At 35.9% G+C, this 19,256-nt stretch overlaps 1 protein-coding gene across 1 annotated transcript in view; it reads left to right on the top strand.

The window, feature by feature from the left end:
* Nucleotides 1-19,256, top strand: part of cntnap2a (contactin associated protein 2a) — a 349,787-nt gene that overhangs the window by 150,783 nt on the left and 179,748 nt on the right. Inside the window, exons 2-3 of the mRNA XM_039666809.2 lie at nucleotides 651-761; nucleotides 11,255-11,448. Coding sequence (XP_039522743.2) covers nucleotides 651-761; nucleotides 11,255-11,448 — 305 coding nt within the window. The remainder of the gene's footprint in view (nucleotides 1-650; nucleotides 762-11,254; nucleotides 11,449-19,256) is intronic.

Genomic DNA, 19,256 nt, shown 5'->3' with positions numbered 1-19,256 from the left:
GAGTGAGATCCCACCCTCTATGGACGGGTTGAAAACATGCGAAACAGCGCCTTCTACTGACTGTAGTCTTTAGCCTCTGGCCAAAAAAATCCTCTGATGATGCAAAATGGCAATTTTTTTTTCCAGACAAAAAATACATTAATCTTTCTCAGGGGATAAAAGAAAGCACTGTAATTCGAAAATACAACAGGTTTTCTACTAATACAAAGCTTAATGCAAAATCCTGAAGTATCCCTTTAATGATTGGTCTTTTTACAACACATCAAGCCACACATCTTAAAACCAGCTCAGTGTTAATTTTCTTCATTTCTACTGGAAAAGATTGCTTGTCTTGGCATTTTAGCCTTTGTAACTGTGACCCTCTGGCTGCATGGATTAATGACCAGCGGGAGCACAGCCTCCATCCTCCAAATGCTTTGACTCTTTAATATGCTGGTGTTAATGGAGCCTGCAGTCAGAAAAGGTCTGCCATGATGGGCATCTCAGCTCAGTAAACATTGGCATCTCTCAGTTCTTTCCACATCTTGTGTCAAGGGTGCTTTCACTCTCCTAAAATAAATTTGAAATTTAAGAGCTGCTTCCCTGCTTTATGTTGTGTTATTTTGTGTGATTGTAATATTTTTTTTTCTCTCTCTCTTCTTCTTCCACAGAAAAATGTGATGAAGCTTTGGTCACACCACTCCCTCATAATGCCTTCACCAGCTCCTCAGTGTTCACTAGTGGCTATGCACCTGGATACGCAAAGCTGAACAAAAGAGGAGGTACTGTAAAGCATTTCCATAATTCTTGCTCATACACATACAGTATTCACACCCGCCAATGTTGAAGATTGAACAGACTTTTTTTTCTCCCGACACAATACCTCAATAAACACTCTTGAGCTGTTGTTTTATGACAGCAATATATTACAAACTTCAGTTTCACAGGTGCTCAGACTTGATATAGTTTTGTGTCATTTCAATAAACATTCATGCACTATATGGCACCGCAGACTCATTACTTCAGTAACTCCAGGCGTGAATTACTGGCTTACAATGGCTCATCCCATTATGCCAAACTGTGCTTTCGGAAAACACTATGTGCTTAGGACTAATTGTGCGAAAATCTACAACAGATGTAGCAACCCTATGATTTATCTTGGTGATATGTGCATAATTCACGTATTTATTATTTTCATTTTGTTCCTCGCCACTCATTAAAAATGTTGTTTAATTAAAATGGAAGTTCTTGTGTCCTCGTAGGACGTCTCTGAAATTTAATTTGACATCTGCGACAGAACAAAATCAAGTCTTTTATTTATTTATTCGTTTATTTATGTATTTATTTTTATGAGGGAAAATGTAGAAAGAATTTAACCCCCTTTTAAATGTGCATCAGAATTTTGCTTGCCTGTTGAATTGATGGGCTCTCAGGGGAGAGCAAATTCAGATTCAGTCTATATATGGGAGTGGGACTAATTTTAAAGGCTTTAAATTTCATGTTATTTCCAAGCTCAATTAGTCACTTGGCCATATATACAAAAACACTGATATTTATTTGCTTTTGTAACTGCCTTGTATTACAAATTCAAATTATACAAATTAACAATACAAATTAAAAGCGTTTAGGCACAGTGTATGCTGCATATAAATCTTTCTTACTTGAGGCTATCTCTCTGTAAATGGTACTACACTCTAAAAAAAATGCTGGGTTGTTTCCACGCAAATTTGGGTCAAATATGGACAAACCCAAATGTTGGGTTAAAAAATTAATTTAAAATTTTAAACCAACTTAAACTTTTTGATATTTTTATCCCAACATTTGGTTTTGTCCGTATTTGACCCATTTTTGGGTTGAAACAAAGTGTATGCATGAATAAATGCGTGTTCTTTGAATATCTGTATTAATTAATTTTTGTTTGTTTATTCTGTCAAGCAGAGGTCATGCATACATGTAACTTGGGTCGAGTTGTTAATCTGTGATAACTTTTATCATTATTTATTGGGATGCACAATATATTACTACCAGTTTGGCCATCGGATGATTTTAGAGATGTTTTATTATTGTTATGATTTTTTAAATTATTATTGGTATTGGATAATATCATTGAGTTATTGTTAACAAAATCTATTTTAAAAAATGCATTAAAAAAAAGAAATGTTGCCCCTTCTGCAACTAACTGAAATAAACAAGTTTTAGCTAAAGTTTCTTCTTCTTCTTTTGTCATACCATTCTGTTGTTTGCATTGTGTTTCTGATTCTGTCCTGAGATCTAGTTTGCCTCAGTCTGTTTTATTAGTTATGCCATTCACCTTTTCTTTTGTCTTTTCAATCTCCTCGTTAATAATCTCATTTTGTTCTGCGTACTTAAGCCTTCAGTTCTGCCTTAATGTTCATCTTCATCAACAGTATAGCAAGTGAGAAGTGTATTTTGAAAGATTTTAAGTTTTGTTCTTCCTTGTCTTTGTGAGCTTTCATCAGCATGTTGACAAAAGCTAAATGGAAAGAAAAAAAAATATAAGATCACATAACAAAATGACTACCTCTTAAACTACAATTAAAATAAAGAAATAAAATCAGGTTTGTGAAGGTGAGTAAATGAATTGTTATTTTGGGGTGAACTACTCCTGTAATACCTCCTCCGCATAAAACAACTAGATATATTTGTTGTTTGCTTGGTTTTTGTGTAATATAACAATAATTGCTTCAGTGATGGAAATACATGTTCAGACAGCATATAAGCACACAAGATTGGCAGGTGATGGTGGTAACAGAAGCTTCCAGGTGTAAGGCTAGCATTTCAATTCATCCACCTTTCTCACTGAAGGCCAGTGGGGTTTGTGAGAATAAGCAATGGGCTATGCCCTCTGGCACTGCTTCCATCAGCAGTCAGCATAGTGACACAGGGTTCCTAGTCACTCTGAAAGCCACACAGTGGTGTCCAGTGAACATGTTCTTCAACCTGCCAGTCTGCACACATAAGGTTTCATATCAATGCCATGACAGCTACAGTATGTGCACAATGGCAGCTCCCCCTTACCAAGCCCAATTGACACCTAGGGACTAATTTACTTTAGAGACACCTAGGTGAGTAATGCTTGAAGAAACACTCTGAACTGAGTTGCTTTTTTATTGGAAGTCTTGGTGATATGTGTCATGTTTTTCCCCAGTATCATCAGAGATTGGATTCTTATTACTGTGTGAAAGTCATAGGCCATAATGCATGTTAATGACGCCTTAACAGAGTTGAAGAGAGGTTATTCCTGTCTGTTGTGTCATCCATGCCCAGAATTCCCATGCAGACATGCAGTTGTCATCGATCTTGCATAAAGTTAGTTAGTCATTAAGACTTTGAATAATATGGTGATGTCTGGACCTCATCCTGTCGATGGAGTGTGACATTTTTATATATAATACACCGAGGATTTTTCTCTTTTTTCCTCAATGTCATGAATAGCAATGACACTGCGGACTCTCTAATGAAATCCAAATCCGTACAGCACATCTGTTCCGCTGAAATCACTTTTTAAAATATAATTAGCTTTAGGACAATGACTGTGACCATTTCCAATGTCACTGAACTGGAGAGCCAAGAAAAGATCATTTTGACAGCATCAGAAGTGCTCAGTCAAGCCAGAGTTCAGGATGCTGTGAGACCCTGGATGATGATGTCACAGAAGGAGACTCATTAGTTATAGTAGAATATATATATAATACTCATTAGAAAGTTACTGAACACAGTAACTTTCCACTGTAAACTCATGTTTACGGATGAAATGAGGTCTGGCTATATAGGAGTGGTGATGGCGCAGTGATAAGACACATGCCTTTGGTGTGAGAGAATCGGGTTTGAATCCACTTTGAGACACCAATGTGTCCCTGAGCAAGACGCTTAACCTCTAGTTGCTCTCGACCTCTGACATATATAGCAATTGTAAGTCACTTTGGATAAAAGGATCAGCTAAATGAATACATAATGAAATGCAACTAGATCAGGGCCTTTTCTGTACCTCAGATCAGCCCGTGAATGCGGAGTCGCCGAGACTCATGTGTTTCGTAATGTCGGGTAAAATATTTTCCTCTTTGTTCTAGAACATTTGATGGTTGCATTAATTATCTTTCAATTGATTATAACATTGTAATAATGCATTTACCTGACATAATTAATTTTTTTAATTTGATTATTCTAACAGACTTTGACTTTTCATTAGAGTTAAAATGAATAGTCCAACATTCACATAGATTTAATGATGCACAGTTATCATTGAAAAACCTTTTCATTTATGGAGTCAGATGAAATAAGTTAATATGTAAGATAAAATCTATTGCATTTAATTAAAAATCCCTTCATCATGAGAAAAGACGGAACACGCGTGAGACCTTCACCTCTAATTGAATACCGCCATTGGACCAAATTAGACGGCCTTACATATTCATGCTGTTCATTAGATCTTTTTAGAAGCATGTAGTAGTGCTTTAATACACATTTATGACTCAGCTCACGCATCATAAAGACCTTGACACTATGTGAAACACATGAAACACATCCATCACTTCACATTTTTCATATGGATTTACATCAGCAAATGGCCTGTTGAAGGTCAGCTGTAATCACGTTGCTGTGGTGTGTGAGATGCACACAGTCGTTTCAGGGTCCACCATTATCTCAAATCCAGACATCAGGTTTGAGACTTGCTTAGGCGTCCTCCACTTTCATTCAGCAGGAAGGGCATCTATTTAGCAGTAGTTCATCTGTGAGATGAATCTGAGCGAAAGGTCAAACCTCGCTTCATCAGAAACCTGTTTGGCCATCACAGCTGGAGATGGGAAGGGACAGGCGGCTGTATGTGGGAAACAAAATAGCCTGTTGGAAACTAATGAGAGGGAGAGGTGGAAGAACTGAGGTGAATGACAGAGGGGTAAAAAGATTCAGTCCCCCAGCATTCAGTCATGTACCCCAAGCTCAGATGAATACCAATGTGTCCATGCATGAGATTGAGACTAATATAAGGAATGTGAGCAGTGATCCATGTCTTTTATTTGCCTTTCGCTTTTTTTTTTCTCCTCCTTAATTCTCCTCCAATCTCCTCCAACATTCTTATGAAGTTAAAATTAGTTTCTTGGGAATTAAATATTTTTCTCTTTCTATATATATATATATATATAAAGTACACACAACTTCCCACATTCTACCAAAAACTTCTGTCCGTGATGTTTTTTTCTGAGAATGCAATGGCTTTTTTAGTAGTTAATTTGCTTAAATTTAGCTAATTTCTTTGCAAATAATTTGTGGATATAACAGTTCGTTCTGGTTCTCAAATTTGATTTGCCCAGAGCCTTTTCCAGCCAAGCGATATTCTAATGGTATCACCGCGGGAGCCGTTTCACTGTTTCACTCCGCTTGCAGCATTTCTCTCTGGCTGTTACTGTATGTAGATACAGTAGTAGTGTCCCGGAATTGGGAGCTTTGTCCCGCAAGACGTAATTAGTGTCCCAGATTTCAATAATGTCTTTTATGAATTTTATTAATTTATTTCCTGAAATTACAACACCAAAATAAGAAATATGATAGTACAAATTGTGATTGCCGTTTAAATAGTCATCATGTTAGCTAGAGTGGGAAAATAACTAACCAATGCATTCGTAAAAAGGATTTTTTCTTCTGATGACAACTGTGGATGAAGCAAAGGTACCATTTGGATTGTGGATGCACTTATATGTTTATATTATTTTTGCAATTTAGAAATAAATGGCTATTTTCTACCCGGATTTTAGTCCTCTGATAAACTCTTGTAAACTCGCGTTTGAACGGCCCAAAGTCTGCCATCTGATCAGGTCTTTCTGCGTAAAGGTATTTTTATTAAATGCAAAACATTTTTTAAATGTATTCTCTCGTTATTTCATCTGACTCCATAAAATGAAAAGGTTTTTAATGTTGTCTGTGCATCATTAAACATGAGCAAAAGTTTGACTAATTCCTTGAAATAATATCATAGTCAGTTAGAAGAATCATTAAATCAGTTCAAGAATCATTTACTGGATCATCAGTTCAAAGATAATCAATACAAAACATCAAATGTTCTGGAATAAAAAGACGATGAACCCGACATTAGGAAATAGGCTACATGAAGCTAAAAGTCTCGCGGACTCCCAGGACCCGTCCACACTACTTTGTTTTCATTTAAAAACGGAGAATTACAACGAATACGATCTCAGTCCACACCAGCGTTTTATCTGCGTATTAGAATTGATCTCTGTCCACATTAAAACGACTGAAAACGCGGATCACGTGACCATTCACCAATACTGGGCATGCGCGTGCCGGTGTAAACAGGAAACGTGATGGGTGGCTGACGAATCAGGGAAGGACACGTCGTGACTGATGACACCCAATCATAGAGCCGAGCGTGAGCCTCTGTCTGCGTCATCGTTTCTAAACTCCGTTTTGTCCCGTCTTCACTAAAACACCCTACGCAGATTCAAAATGCAAAACGAAGCAGCAACGTTTCTAAACTTCCTTTTTTTCCGGTGCAAAAGGTCTCTGTTTTTAAACGAAAACGCAGTAGTGTGGACGCATCTGAGGTACAGAAAAGGCCCTGATCTCTAGTTGTATTTCATTATATATCCAGACCTCATTTCATATGTAAACATGAGTTTACGGTGGAATTTTACTGCAATCCAATTGTAGAAGTTGACCATTTACAGTGGGAATTTGCATTCAGGAATTTACACCTTTTGGGGGTAGGACCATGCCTAGAGACCACATTCCTTTGTGTGCCAGTAATCCCTAAACTTTTAAAAACCTTATTACCTTTTGTTTTACTTATTTGGAAATAGGACACTTTATTTGGAACAACGCATGAAACTCACATGAAAATCACATGAAAGGTGAAGTGATGAGTATTGAGCAGATGACATACAGTCTGTTGATCGCGTGACTGCAGTGATCTCATCATTGCAATGGGATTTCTGCACTCTAACGAATGCTTTCACAATAAATAAAAATGGAAACACGATTTAAAAACAGTATGAGCTTTGTTGTGCAGTGTAACAGCGTCGTCATTGATTACATAACGGGAGTTTTGACAAGTATCCAGAAACTCACGCTGCGTGATTGACAGCTTCAGCGAGTATAAAGGCAATTTGAATAACAGATTATTTTCATGCTACTACGAGAAACAATGTGAAGCTGATCGGTTAGTCACTGGCTTGATTTACTGATGAATAAACGGTATTGAACCATTTTGAGACAAAATTTAAAACTTCAGAAATCACTGATAACATAAAATAAAGTGCAACCAATATTTCATATAAATAACATACCATTTCTGTCATCTAGAAAGGGTCTGGTGGGATTGTGATTTCGACTTCAGTGAAAGATACATTGTTGCACCATTATGGTTGCAAGGCCTGTCTGTATGAGTAAGTCAGTAAAGACTTATATTGAAGGGACTGAACAAGGTCGTAAACAAGGACATTTTTATACTTTAAACAACACCTTATAAGACACAAGTGCATTAAAGTGCTTTCATTGGAAACCCCCTTAACTGTTAAAAGGACAAAAATGGTGCATTCCTCAGATGACATTCAAACTAATGTTTTGTGATTGTGAATATAAGTGTCACGGGTAGCGCAGACAAAGGAAGACGAGAAGTCCAGAATTCCAAAACAACAACTTTTACTTAAAATAAACAACGTACAGTGTTTCAGACTCGCAGAAGGTACACATAAAAACAGACACTGAACTGAAGACAAGCAGGAACTAAATACACATACCAATTTACAGAAACGTGGCACAGATGATGACAATGACTAAACACAGGTGACAATGATGAAAAGGGGGGTGCTGGGAAGTGTAGTGAAGAGACAGAAACAAGACAGACTGTGACAATAAGATTGACCTCTGTCTGTGATTCTGTGATTTTTTTCAATAAAAAAACTCGATTTACGATTCGATTCTATCCATGATTACATCAACATAAACAAAACTGTAAACATTGTAAACATCCAAATTATGAATTAATTTTTCCCAGCCCTAGATTGACCTGAAGAATATCTGCAGGTAATATACTCGCTTAGTCTATTTCTCTCTCATAATACTCTACTTGATTTGAATTCATGGCGAAAGGAAGTATTTTCCCACAAAGACACTCTGTTGTTGATTCTTATTTATTTACACCATTGTGTTTTCGAACTGTTGTAAAACATAATATCACACTGTAGCCGTGCGAAATGGCCTGTGGTCTCATGCCGATGGTCAAATCACAGCTCTGCTGATATAGAGCGATATTTGGATTTTGGAATAACACTGAGATGACAACATTCTGGAGATCTTTTTGTTTTTAAATCTTTTTTTAAGTTTTTTAATAAAGCTGAGGCAAGCATGAAAATAATAAAACAGTATTTTAATTATGAGTTCAGACAGATCATTCTGTGATTAATTTGCAGCACACTCCCATGGATACTGTCCTGCCCGTCGCTTTGCTTCATCTTTTATAAGAAACCAATACTGCAAATGTAATGTGTGCATCTTCACATGTACATTTGAATCCAGAAGTGATCAAATAGATTAATGTTGTCAAGTCAATGAAGTCATAAGTGCGTAATGCAAACGCATATCACTAAAATGGGCATAGCAAATCACATAGATTGCAAGTCTCTTTCCTTTAGTGTCAGCGTCTTAGTAGATGGTAAACTATTCAAAAATTATGCCATATGATTTATCATTGCCTAGGTGTATTATCATCACAAAGTCCTACATGCCACATCTACAAGGCTACACAGATACCCCATCAGACAGGGTTAGACAAACATAATGCAATTTTATTTTTCATCTCTTCAGTTCTATCTTCAGTTCTATCAGATTCATTGAGTGTTTTTATTTTTATTTTATCTGGACCTAATGTTACAACTCCAGGAGCTATTTTGTCTTCTGCCTACCCATCCACTTATTTTATCCCCCTCTTTCTCAGAGTCTGACTCTGGTATCCTTCCAGTGCCCTTCTTCTGCTCTCTTTATCTCCTCAGAACATCTGCCTTGGTGGCAGGTTGCAGGTGGCGGTGGAGTGGATGTCCCCTGGCTCCTTTACACTCTCTTAAGTTTCTGTCTTGTACTGATCCATGGACACCCTAAACTGCTGACCCTCATTTTATGTCCTCACTCTGACTCTCCCTTTGGCTGGCTGCAGTGCCATTCTGCTCTATGTGTACTATGAAGATTGTAAGGAACTTAATGGAAAGGATTTACTTCTAGCTTGGGATGCCCTGAGCCGATCTGAAGAATCGGTACCGGGGCGATTAAGCTATTTTTTAACTGATCAGTTAAACTTTAAATATTCTGCTCAAAAGTGATATATATATATATATATATATATATATATATATATATATATATTTTTTTTCTTCTTCTTCTTTACACAGTTGTTGTCTCTTATTTGATAACAATCATTATTAGGGATATACATTCTGAAAAATTGATCATTCATCATGTTCACACAAATATTTAACCCTCCTCTTATCCTTGGGGTCAATTTGACCCCATTCAATGTTTAACGTCTGTAAAAACATAATTTTTTTTTTTTTTTTTGCTTCAAATTTAATGACTTTTCCTAATTTAATGGGGACAACTCTGTAAACATAAAATTAACCTGCTAATATTTTTTCAAAGTCCTGTACAAATTTTGTAGCATCGGTGTTCCTTGGGGTCAATTTGACCCCAGGCTCTTTTAGTTGTATAATAAAACAGAAGAAATATAAAAATTTCACACACATTTGTTTTGGTTGTTATATTGAGGTCATTATAACATGTTATAATTTGAATTTATAATATTCATTGTAATTTTACATATTCAATATCATTTTCAAAAAACGTCCCTCTGTTTTAGGGCTCTAACCAAACATAACCATATCTGTAGTATTGCGAGAACTACTAGTAGTTCACATGACATGTGACATAATTCTCAAGATAACTAATAATTCTTTCCTGTGCATTGGGGAGGGGAAAACATCATTTTTGTGAGAAATTTGATGTTTCCTGTGCCATGGGGGAGGAGAAAACATAATTTTTGTGAGATTGACCCCAAACATAACTCGTATTACTATCCTTGATAAAATAAATAGTTTTTCTTTCCAAATGTCATAGATTGCATAAATCTATACTTAGAAATATTATAAAACAAATAAAACACCAGATGTATTTATAGTTTTCCAATTTTAGGTCAAATCAGTAAGATTTTATGTTGATTTGTAAATTTGTCCATAGTCGTGCAATGGCTATTCTGGATGTATAAGGGGTTCGGTGGGGTTAGGTGGGGTGGGGAGGGGGGTGGTGGGTGGATGTCAACTTAAAACATTACTTAAGAAATCAACAAAGACATAAATTAACTGAGACAAACCTTTGTAAAAAAAAATAAACATATTGTGGAGGTTTAAATTACTGGGGTCAAATTGACCCCAGAGGGTAAAAAGTGTTATCAGATTTGAGGATAACAGGAGGGTTAAATACTTTTTTTTTTTAGTTTATATCACTCTAATATAGATTAAGTAATTCATGGGAAAATGTTAGCCCTAGTCCAGCCCTGATGATTCTCCACTTCTAGGAACAGAAAGAAGACCCTCTTATGAGGAAACTATTTAAAGTAAACTCCTTCAAGCTGTTATGAAGGTTATGTAATATTTTTATTTTCAATACAGTGCATCTCTGTGTTAAAGATATGATTAAAAAAAACGAATTATTCCTGTGGTAGAAAATGTTGATATGCAAATTATTATTATTTCATATGCAAAGATAGGTAATGAAGGAGGCCCTATGTGTTCATAATGAAGTGGGAATTACATGAGGGGTTGAAAAGGGGTCGTGAGGCGTTAAAAAGGCGGTCAATTTGTTAATATTAATGACTCTTCAAATATCCCTTTTAACAAATGTTCCAAAGCCTCCAGCTAAAAGCACAGATAAAACATCTGTAAGGCAATCTGTTCTTCAGACTTCCAAGAGAAGTGCACAAAATAATGCAGATGTTCCTCTTGAATAAATCCAGTTAGTTCAATAGACCCAACACCATAACAGATTATCTTTGATAAATTACAAAGCTCTTGTAGATTATCGACCCATTCAATTTGTACCCTTAAAACAACTTTGAAAAGAACACGTATAACATTAACAACAACAACAACAACAACAACAAAAACATTTCTTCCTGTTCTGTTTTCCTCACTCCCCTGTGTGACATATCAAGATTCAATACAACTAGATGCTGAGCATTGTGCTCTTTCTCTAGGTGCGGGGGGCTGGTCTCCGCTGGACAGTGATCATTACCAGTGGCTGCAGGTCGACCTGGGAAGCAGAAAACAGGTCACAGCCATCGCCACGCAAGGTCGATATAGCAGCTCTGATTGGACAACACGCTACCGGCTGCTCTACAGTGACACGGGCAGAAACTGGAAACCATACCATCAAGATGGCAACATCTGGGTGAGTATATCCTAATAATTCATATACTGTGGTTTTTAGTGTTGGATACTATTGTTCAAAGTTTGGGTCGGTAAGACTTGATTCTTTCAATTTAATGAAAACATTTTTTAAACGTCTAATGCACACTAATGCTGCAGTGACTTGATACCGTGTTGTTCAAAAACAGTAATATTCTGAAATATTATTACAAGTTAAAATAGCTGTACATTTTAAAATGTAATTTATTCCTGTGACGGCAAAGCTGTATTTTCAGGAACTTTACACAGTCTTCAATGTCACATGATCCTTCAGAAATCATTCTGATATGCTGATGTGGTGCTCTGGAAAGATTTCTTATTATCAATGTTGAAAACAGTTGCTTAACATTTTGTTATAAACCCATCATTTGTTTTTCAGGATTATTTGGTGAATAGAAAATTCAAAATATACTGTTTATGTGAAATAAAAAAGCTTTTTGTAACATTTGAAAAAATATATTTTGTAACTAACTGACTCCAAACTTTTGAATGATAGTGTCTGTGGAGAATATTACAATTTCATGATTATTTAAAGTTTTCTCTCCCCCCATATTTCACTGGCTCTTCTTGATCTTAGTGTTCTTGTACTTTATACTGACAGCTAGTTGTGCGGACGCATGATGTTTTTTTTTTTTTTTTACTAACGGCTGTTGCTTCAGACCAAAGCTGTTTGTATTTTGTTGTGTTCCTTTTTCTTAAAGACCCAGATTCATGCCAGATTTTTATTCACATTTTAATCAAATTGCTGTTCAGTTGTGTACGTATAAAGCTTATTTTTTTATTAGACAGTGGCATCTTTAATGTGTGGAATGTTATGAAATACAAAATTAAATCAAGATTCAAGATTGGTCCTTGACATATTGGTATAACACATGTTATGGTGGCAGGATGTTAGCATACCTCTTCCACATACTGAGCTCACCAAGGACGACTGAAGATCAATGAGTCAAGAGGATGCTTTGATTTCTTCCTGGGTGCTTTAATCAACAGTAAGCAATCAAGGAAGCACTTAGATCCAGAAAAAGACAGTTGCACAGACTGATTTCAGGCTGATGTTCTGTGCTTAGTACCCAGGGCAGAGGGGGGTGGAATTATTACTGGACCAACCAGTGAATTGATCCACACAGGGTGGTCTCAAAGTGGAATCGTTATTTCTTTTACTCTGCACCACCTTCATTTTGCTCTTGGACATTCTCAGCTCACTTCAGATGATTTCATCATTTGATCTATAAGTTGGACGTTGAGGCTAGACGTAATAATAGGTAAAAACAGTTCAAGTTTTCAAAGGCGTCCTATCTTTGTCCAGAAAACTTTATTTTTATTTCCATTCTCTTGCATCGGTAACAAGCATCTTGCTTTGGGGTTGCCAGATGTCAAGATAATAAATCCCCAAACTGGGCTTTTCTCTTAAAAAGATAATTCTGCCCATTGAGCGGTCTATGGTCCCAAGTATGGGATTTTGATTTGTCATATTTCAAAACTAGTATGCAGTGTTTTCAACAACATAATTGTTTACCATTATTTTAGGTTTCAGATATTTAAATAGGCAGTAAGCACTAGTAAAACAATACATTTGGAGTTTGGAAATACACACTAATGTCTATGGAAGCTAGCATGACAAGCATGACACGTCACTATGGAAATAAGAAGGGGAAACGTTCTAAAATAACGGTCGCCTTGAAAAAACTCACTCTGGTCAGTTAAGGGGTCGCACACCAGACAAGAAGCGCAGCGCCACGTCTAGGACAACTCCAGGTATCGCACACCGGATGCGCACATTCAATTCGCACAAGCTCAATTTTGAATCAACTCCTGGGAAACAAGCTGCACGATGTGTTGTTATTTTGTTGTAATGTTTTCCGTTGTCTAGGCAACTATGTCACATAATACTATAGTATTTATTTAGCTAACGTTAGCTTTTAGCTAACCCGAGTGAAAACAGCACATGGTGAAGCCATGTACATTAACAACGATTTGAGACAAATAAATATATATAACTATGCAAATGGCGCTCTGTGGCGCGGCAGGGTTTTGAACAAGGTCCTGAGCCATAGCTGGGTGCTGTGGAGAGACGCCGAATGGCGCCACCGGTGTGTGTACACTCATAGAGAATAATGTGTTTGAATTGTAAAAATATGGCGCTGAGCGATGCGGCGCTGCGCTTCTCGTCCGGTGTGCGACCCCCTTTAGAGTATTTCAAACTTACTCGTGAAAGAGTTCATATTCTCAATCTGGCAGCCATGCACACACACTCTCTCTCGGCACTGAAAAAAAAAGAGCTGATGAGCCAACCCGATCTCACGACCAAATCGTACGAATTCGACGCATGATTAAAAAGTGTCTAATTCGTACTAATTCGTACGACCTCACTCGCACAAATTAGTACGATTTTGCTAAATCGTACATATTTTACGAATTGGCCAATTCGTATGAACTTGTACGAATGACCTACCCCTTACCCCACCCCTAAACCTAACCATCACGTGGATTTGTACAAATCGTATAAATTCGTACGAGTGAGGTCGTACGAATTAGACACTTTTTAATCATGCGTCGAATTTGTACGAATTGGTCGTGAGATAGCGTAGGATGAGCCGACAAAACCGATAAACATGTGTGTTAAAGTTTATTGATTGAGATTCTAATGAAAGCATTATACAGCCAGTCTGCTAATAAATCTACAAGCAAACCTTATCTGTGATGAACTGTAATAATTAAATCCAAACATGATTATTGCCCATGACTGCATATTTTCTAAGGCTAATCAATACAACGAATCAATAGTAATCAATAATGAAAAAAATCCACAAAGAATTTGATTAATTGCATCTGTGTACAGAAAACATCCAGGAATACATCCCTTTACTGCAGTGCATAATGCATTTATGGATCTATGCATCTATGGACCTAATACTTCTGAAAAATACCGGAGGAAGGGCAAAGAGTGAGCTGCTTGTGCATGTTCCCTCACAGAACTTACATTTGACTGCTAAATCCTTATCTGTAGATGTTATAATGTCACGCAAGTATTTCCATTTTGCAAAAATGCTATCAGTCGATTATCAAAATTAATCATTTGTCAGTCATCACTTCAGCTGAGGTTTTTAATCTTAATCTGTTCTTCACCCAAAGCAATGGCTTCAGAAGATTGTATGAATCACAGAAGTACAGTGAGCTTCTTTTAAAATGCTTGTCTAATTTTTGAAACTGAAAGTAAAAGTGAATGTACAAGAACAGCTCAGACTTTGTTCCACAGAAGACAGACAATATTACAGGATTTGAATGGCACGATGCTAAAAGTTTAGCCTTGGGTAATTTGATCCTCTTTTATAAGTTGAATATGATGTCAGAGTGACATTTGCAAAGTCATCTGAAAAGTCGTGCGAATGAAGAGTAACGTTTCGGTGGTGCATGATAAAAGTTTCTAGAGTGAAGTTTCCTCATGAGAGCATGATGGATCCACTTACTATATTCACCTTTGATTTGCCGCTCTACACCACCTTTAGCGATGAGTGTTCTAACGGCGGTTTTTGTCTTTGCTTTCAACAAGAAGCCTTTACAAGGGGAATGTAGCTCATCAAAATGTTCATTAATATAGCATATGGAAATGCTAATTATCTCTGTGTCGACACAATTTCCATTTAACTTCAGTGCATAAATTGTCAATACTTAAAGGGACACGAAAAGCTTGTTTGGAAACTCTTTTTCACCTTTTAACGAATAATTATCAACATTAATATGCTGTAATATATGTATGTCATCCTTTGGCTGTGCTTCAGTCTATGATCAGCCAGTATATATCATTAATTCAAGTGCTATTAAACCATTCAAGTGCGATAAGATGCAAAAAAAAAAAAAAAAAAAAAAAAAACAACTTAAATCTGCACTGGCGCCCTCAATGTAAAGTTTTGGTATCGACAAACAAGTGAATGTGTGTAAAAAAAGGTTCGCGAAATTTCCTGTCTCCATTCTGTTTCCATTCAACTGGCCTTTTATCGATAACGATGGTGTGCGTAGTGACGTCATCTCTAAAAATTTTCAGTTTCGCATATGTTTTGTTGTATTGTTAAAAAGAAATCTGCACTTGAGCCGTTTCCATGCATAATTACACATATATCACAAATTATATCATTACATTTGCATCTCAAATATTTGTAAAATGTACAAATAAGCAATAAGACTATTTAAATTTGCTAGTTTACAGCTTACTATTTTCACAATAATATTATTGTATTTGGAAATATTAGGAAATATCAGAGCAGCTTGTCTCATAGGACTGCATGTAACTGCCTTTGTGACAAAGCCCATGGTTCCCGACACAGAAATGTGAAAATTAAAAAAAAAAAAAAAATGTAGGGTCCATAAAAAGAGTTTTGTCTTTGCAATCTTAAATTTCATGCTTCATGACACTTATAAATATAGATTTTTTTTAAAGACAATTTATTAATAATTTATCTAATTTTATCTGAAACAAATGAGGAAAAACGAAAAAGTGGGTTGAATCCAAAAAAATTAACAAATTTTAGAATTTTTATGTGAGAATAAAGCAAGCATCAGCTATGATTTGATGTTTTTGATCGATCTGATGTTATGGATCAAACCATGACTTTTTTTTGCTTTGAATGATCTGGATTAGGCTATAAGCGTAAAATTACGACTCGCTTGCATGTTCAAGGGTAGTTTACTTTAAACAGACTCGTGATTTCGACAATTTTATTCATTCAGATGCAGAAGTAACATGCTATTTAAAGTTTAATTACAGAAAAATGTGTGATTAATTCGTTTTTTTATCAATTGACTGCACTAAATTTGTTCACCAAGTAATGGTGAACATAATTTGCGCTCTCTATTTTTTTACAGTTTATTGCATGGAATTTTTTTAAATTGATTAACTTTAATCTGAAAGAATATTTAATTTAAATAAAAACGTATAAAAACTAGTTTGGAAACACTTCTTCTAAAGAGAAAGGACTTTAATGCAAATTTGAGCGTCATAAGTTTGGGTGTCACATTTCATAATTACACATTAGGGCACTGTTTGTCTGCAATACATATTCTATTCAAAGTCACAATTATGGTGGAATGTGTTAGCGTTGTCATGATCACCACCTCAGCTCTCATGCATTTCCTGTCATTAACCCTCGTTGCATTCTTCTCTACACACTTTTGAACTCTTTTGGTTCTCAGTTGAAAAAAGGGAATGAAGCTTTTTTGGATTCCAGTTCATCTCTAGACAATGTACAGGTCACTGTGCATTACTATTTAATTCTGGCTAGATCAATAGTTTTCGAACATTAAGAAGACCGAGGTGGGAATAGGAATTGTTTCGGTTGCTATACAGCAGTATAAAATTGGGCATTCAGTATCAGTGAACAAAAAACTGACAAAGGAAATGCAAAGCAAAAGCGAACAAACTCTTCATTACAGCCCGGCTAAATTAGCTTGATTGAGGGGCATATGTTTTTACATTCAGTTTGATATCTGATTGCATCCCCCCTCTTGAATAAATTCACCACTCAAGGAAAACCAATCTACCAATCATGGTTTCGGTATTAAAGCAGCAATCAAAAGTAGACTTTCAAAATATCCAGAGTCCAATTGATTTATATGCAGTTCAGTTTTGGACTGGATAATTTGTTCTACTCCTGAATAATTTTCATCACATTTTGGCCCCTGCCTTTAATTATTTTTCTTTGACAGGCTTATATGCTTGAATATTAATTAACGCCTTTTGTGTTGTTAATGAATAATGGTGTTGTGCTTTTATATGCCAAGTGCAGCATTTTTGTTTTTGCATTCTGTTCTGGTTCATGGATGTCTTTATGTTCATTTTGAATAGCTTTTAAAAAGAGAGATTTTTCAATCATGCTGTGCCCCCCCCCCCCCCCCCCTTCCATTTTGACAATAAGAAGAGATATGAAAAGTGTATACTAGCATGCAACATAACAGTCATATGCCATATTTCACAAAATGACAAACTGCCATGTATTGCGATGACATGTGATGTCCTATGCCTTCAACGCTAAGCTATGTTCACATCATCAGTGAAGGTGCTCTTTGACCCAGAAATAAATCTAATATTGGGACTTTACTTGATCCCTGATGTGAGATAAATAAGTCAACAATAATTTCCGTTTAACGCCGATTCTCAAATGTGACGTTAGCACAAGGAACCGTTTGGGATTTATGGCATGTCAGAGGTGCAGAATTGCTCACAATAAAAAGTTCACTTTATGTCCATGTAATTCATAGTTACTGCCCTGTTTGTTGTGTTCATCACGAAAAGAAGACATTCCTGACATGGTTGTTTATCTAGGTCAGACTTAGTTGGGGAATAATAAATTAACTCAGATTGTTCAAAAGATGAGGGAATGAATCTCTTTATGAAACCCCATTATTTCAGGAATGGCATGGAATAGTAATTTGTCTTTGCTTCAGTTGTGTTTTGAAATGTCTTTGAACTGGTTTAGCACATATCTGCCTTTTTAGACAACGACTCCAAAATGTCAGATTTATTATGAATTTTGATATTAATTATAGTTAATGAAATCATAATTAAGTCACAAACTAGTGTGTTTGCATAGTTCCTCTTCTACTGTGGATAAATTGACAAACGTCTGCACATTCATTTTAATACTATTTGTCACCAAATATTCACACAAATATAATTTTGAAAATATTATGGTCTATTATTTCACTTGTTTGTACTCCTGAATCAGTGAATTGATATTTTAGTGTATTAAAGTTTAATGTTTTGATAGTGATAAATGTTTTCATTCAAATAAAATGTTTGTTAGTTTGCGATACATTAAATGCATGCAGTGCACTAATCTTTAACTAATCTGACTAGCACTGGCTAGAATACATATATGGTTCATTGATCAATAGTTTTTATATGTAATACTTAAGTACATTAACAATCAAGTTCTATTGTACTTTTACTCAAGTAAAACTGAAAATGAGTACTTATTCTTTTACTGTAGTAATATTTTAATAGAGCATCCCTACTCTTACTCAAGTACTTGACTTTTGTACTTCCTCCACCGCTGCATACTTTTGCTTCAAATAGAACCAATAGAATTTTCCTTTGACTTGTTTGATGTTTCCTGCAAAGACCTTAGTGCATAACAGTGAAACTTTATATGCCAATCAAATACATGTGAACGCAGATGCTGCTAAAATGTGTTTGATGCGATGTCTTTGAAATGTATCCAAGAGATTATGTATTCCATTTCATAGCTGATTGACTAACAGAAAGCCACATAATCCCAGCTATGACTTTTGTGTTGTGTGCTGAATCTTTAAAGGGGTGTTTGATTGAGATTTCACTTTTTTTTTCATTTTAAATAGTGTGTAATGTTGCTGTTGGTGTGAACAAAGCATATGCAAAGTTGCTGCGCTGAAAGTTCAATGTAAGCAGAGATATCGTCTTTTAAAAATCAGGAAGTTTAATGCCTAAAATAACTTGGGACTACAACGAGATACTTCCAGGGTTTTTTACGTAACTAACCTATAAATTTACATCAACCCTTTAATGAAAGCTTGACTGCTGTTAATATGATCTGCAGTTTATAACAAATGTAAATTTATTTGTGCTTTATACATGAAACCTTGAGCTAATTTCAACTGATCTCTCTGGTATTTGTGTGAAGACAAATAGACACTATTTAACTGCACATGTCCTGGTTTATTTTTAAAGTGACCTTGTCACTTTACTTGTGAGCAGACACCATTGAAACCTTTACGCCACAGCTCACTGTACCTCTCTGACTGCTTTATTTTAAATTTACG

Source organism: Pimephales promelas, chromosome 22 (assembly GCF_988280905.1).
Source record: "Pimephales promelas chromosome 22, fPimPro1.hap1.1, whole genome shotgun sequence".
Classification (NCBI taxonomy): Eukaryota; Metazoa; Chordata; class Actinopteri; order Cypriniformes; family Leuciscidae; genus Pimephales; species Pimephales promelas.
The sequence above is the reverse complement of the archived record's forward strand: the minus strand, read 5'-3'. Positions and strand labels throughout refer to the sequence as shown.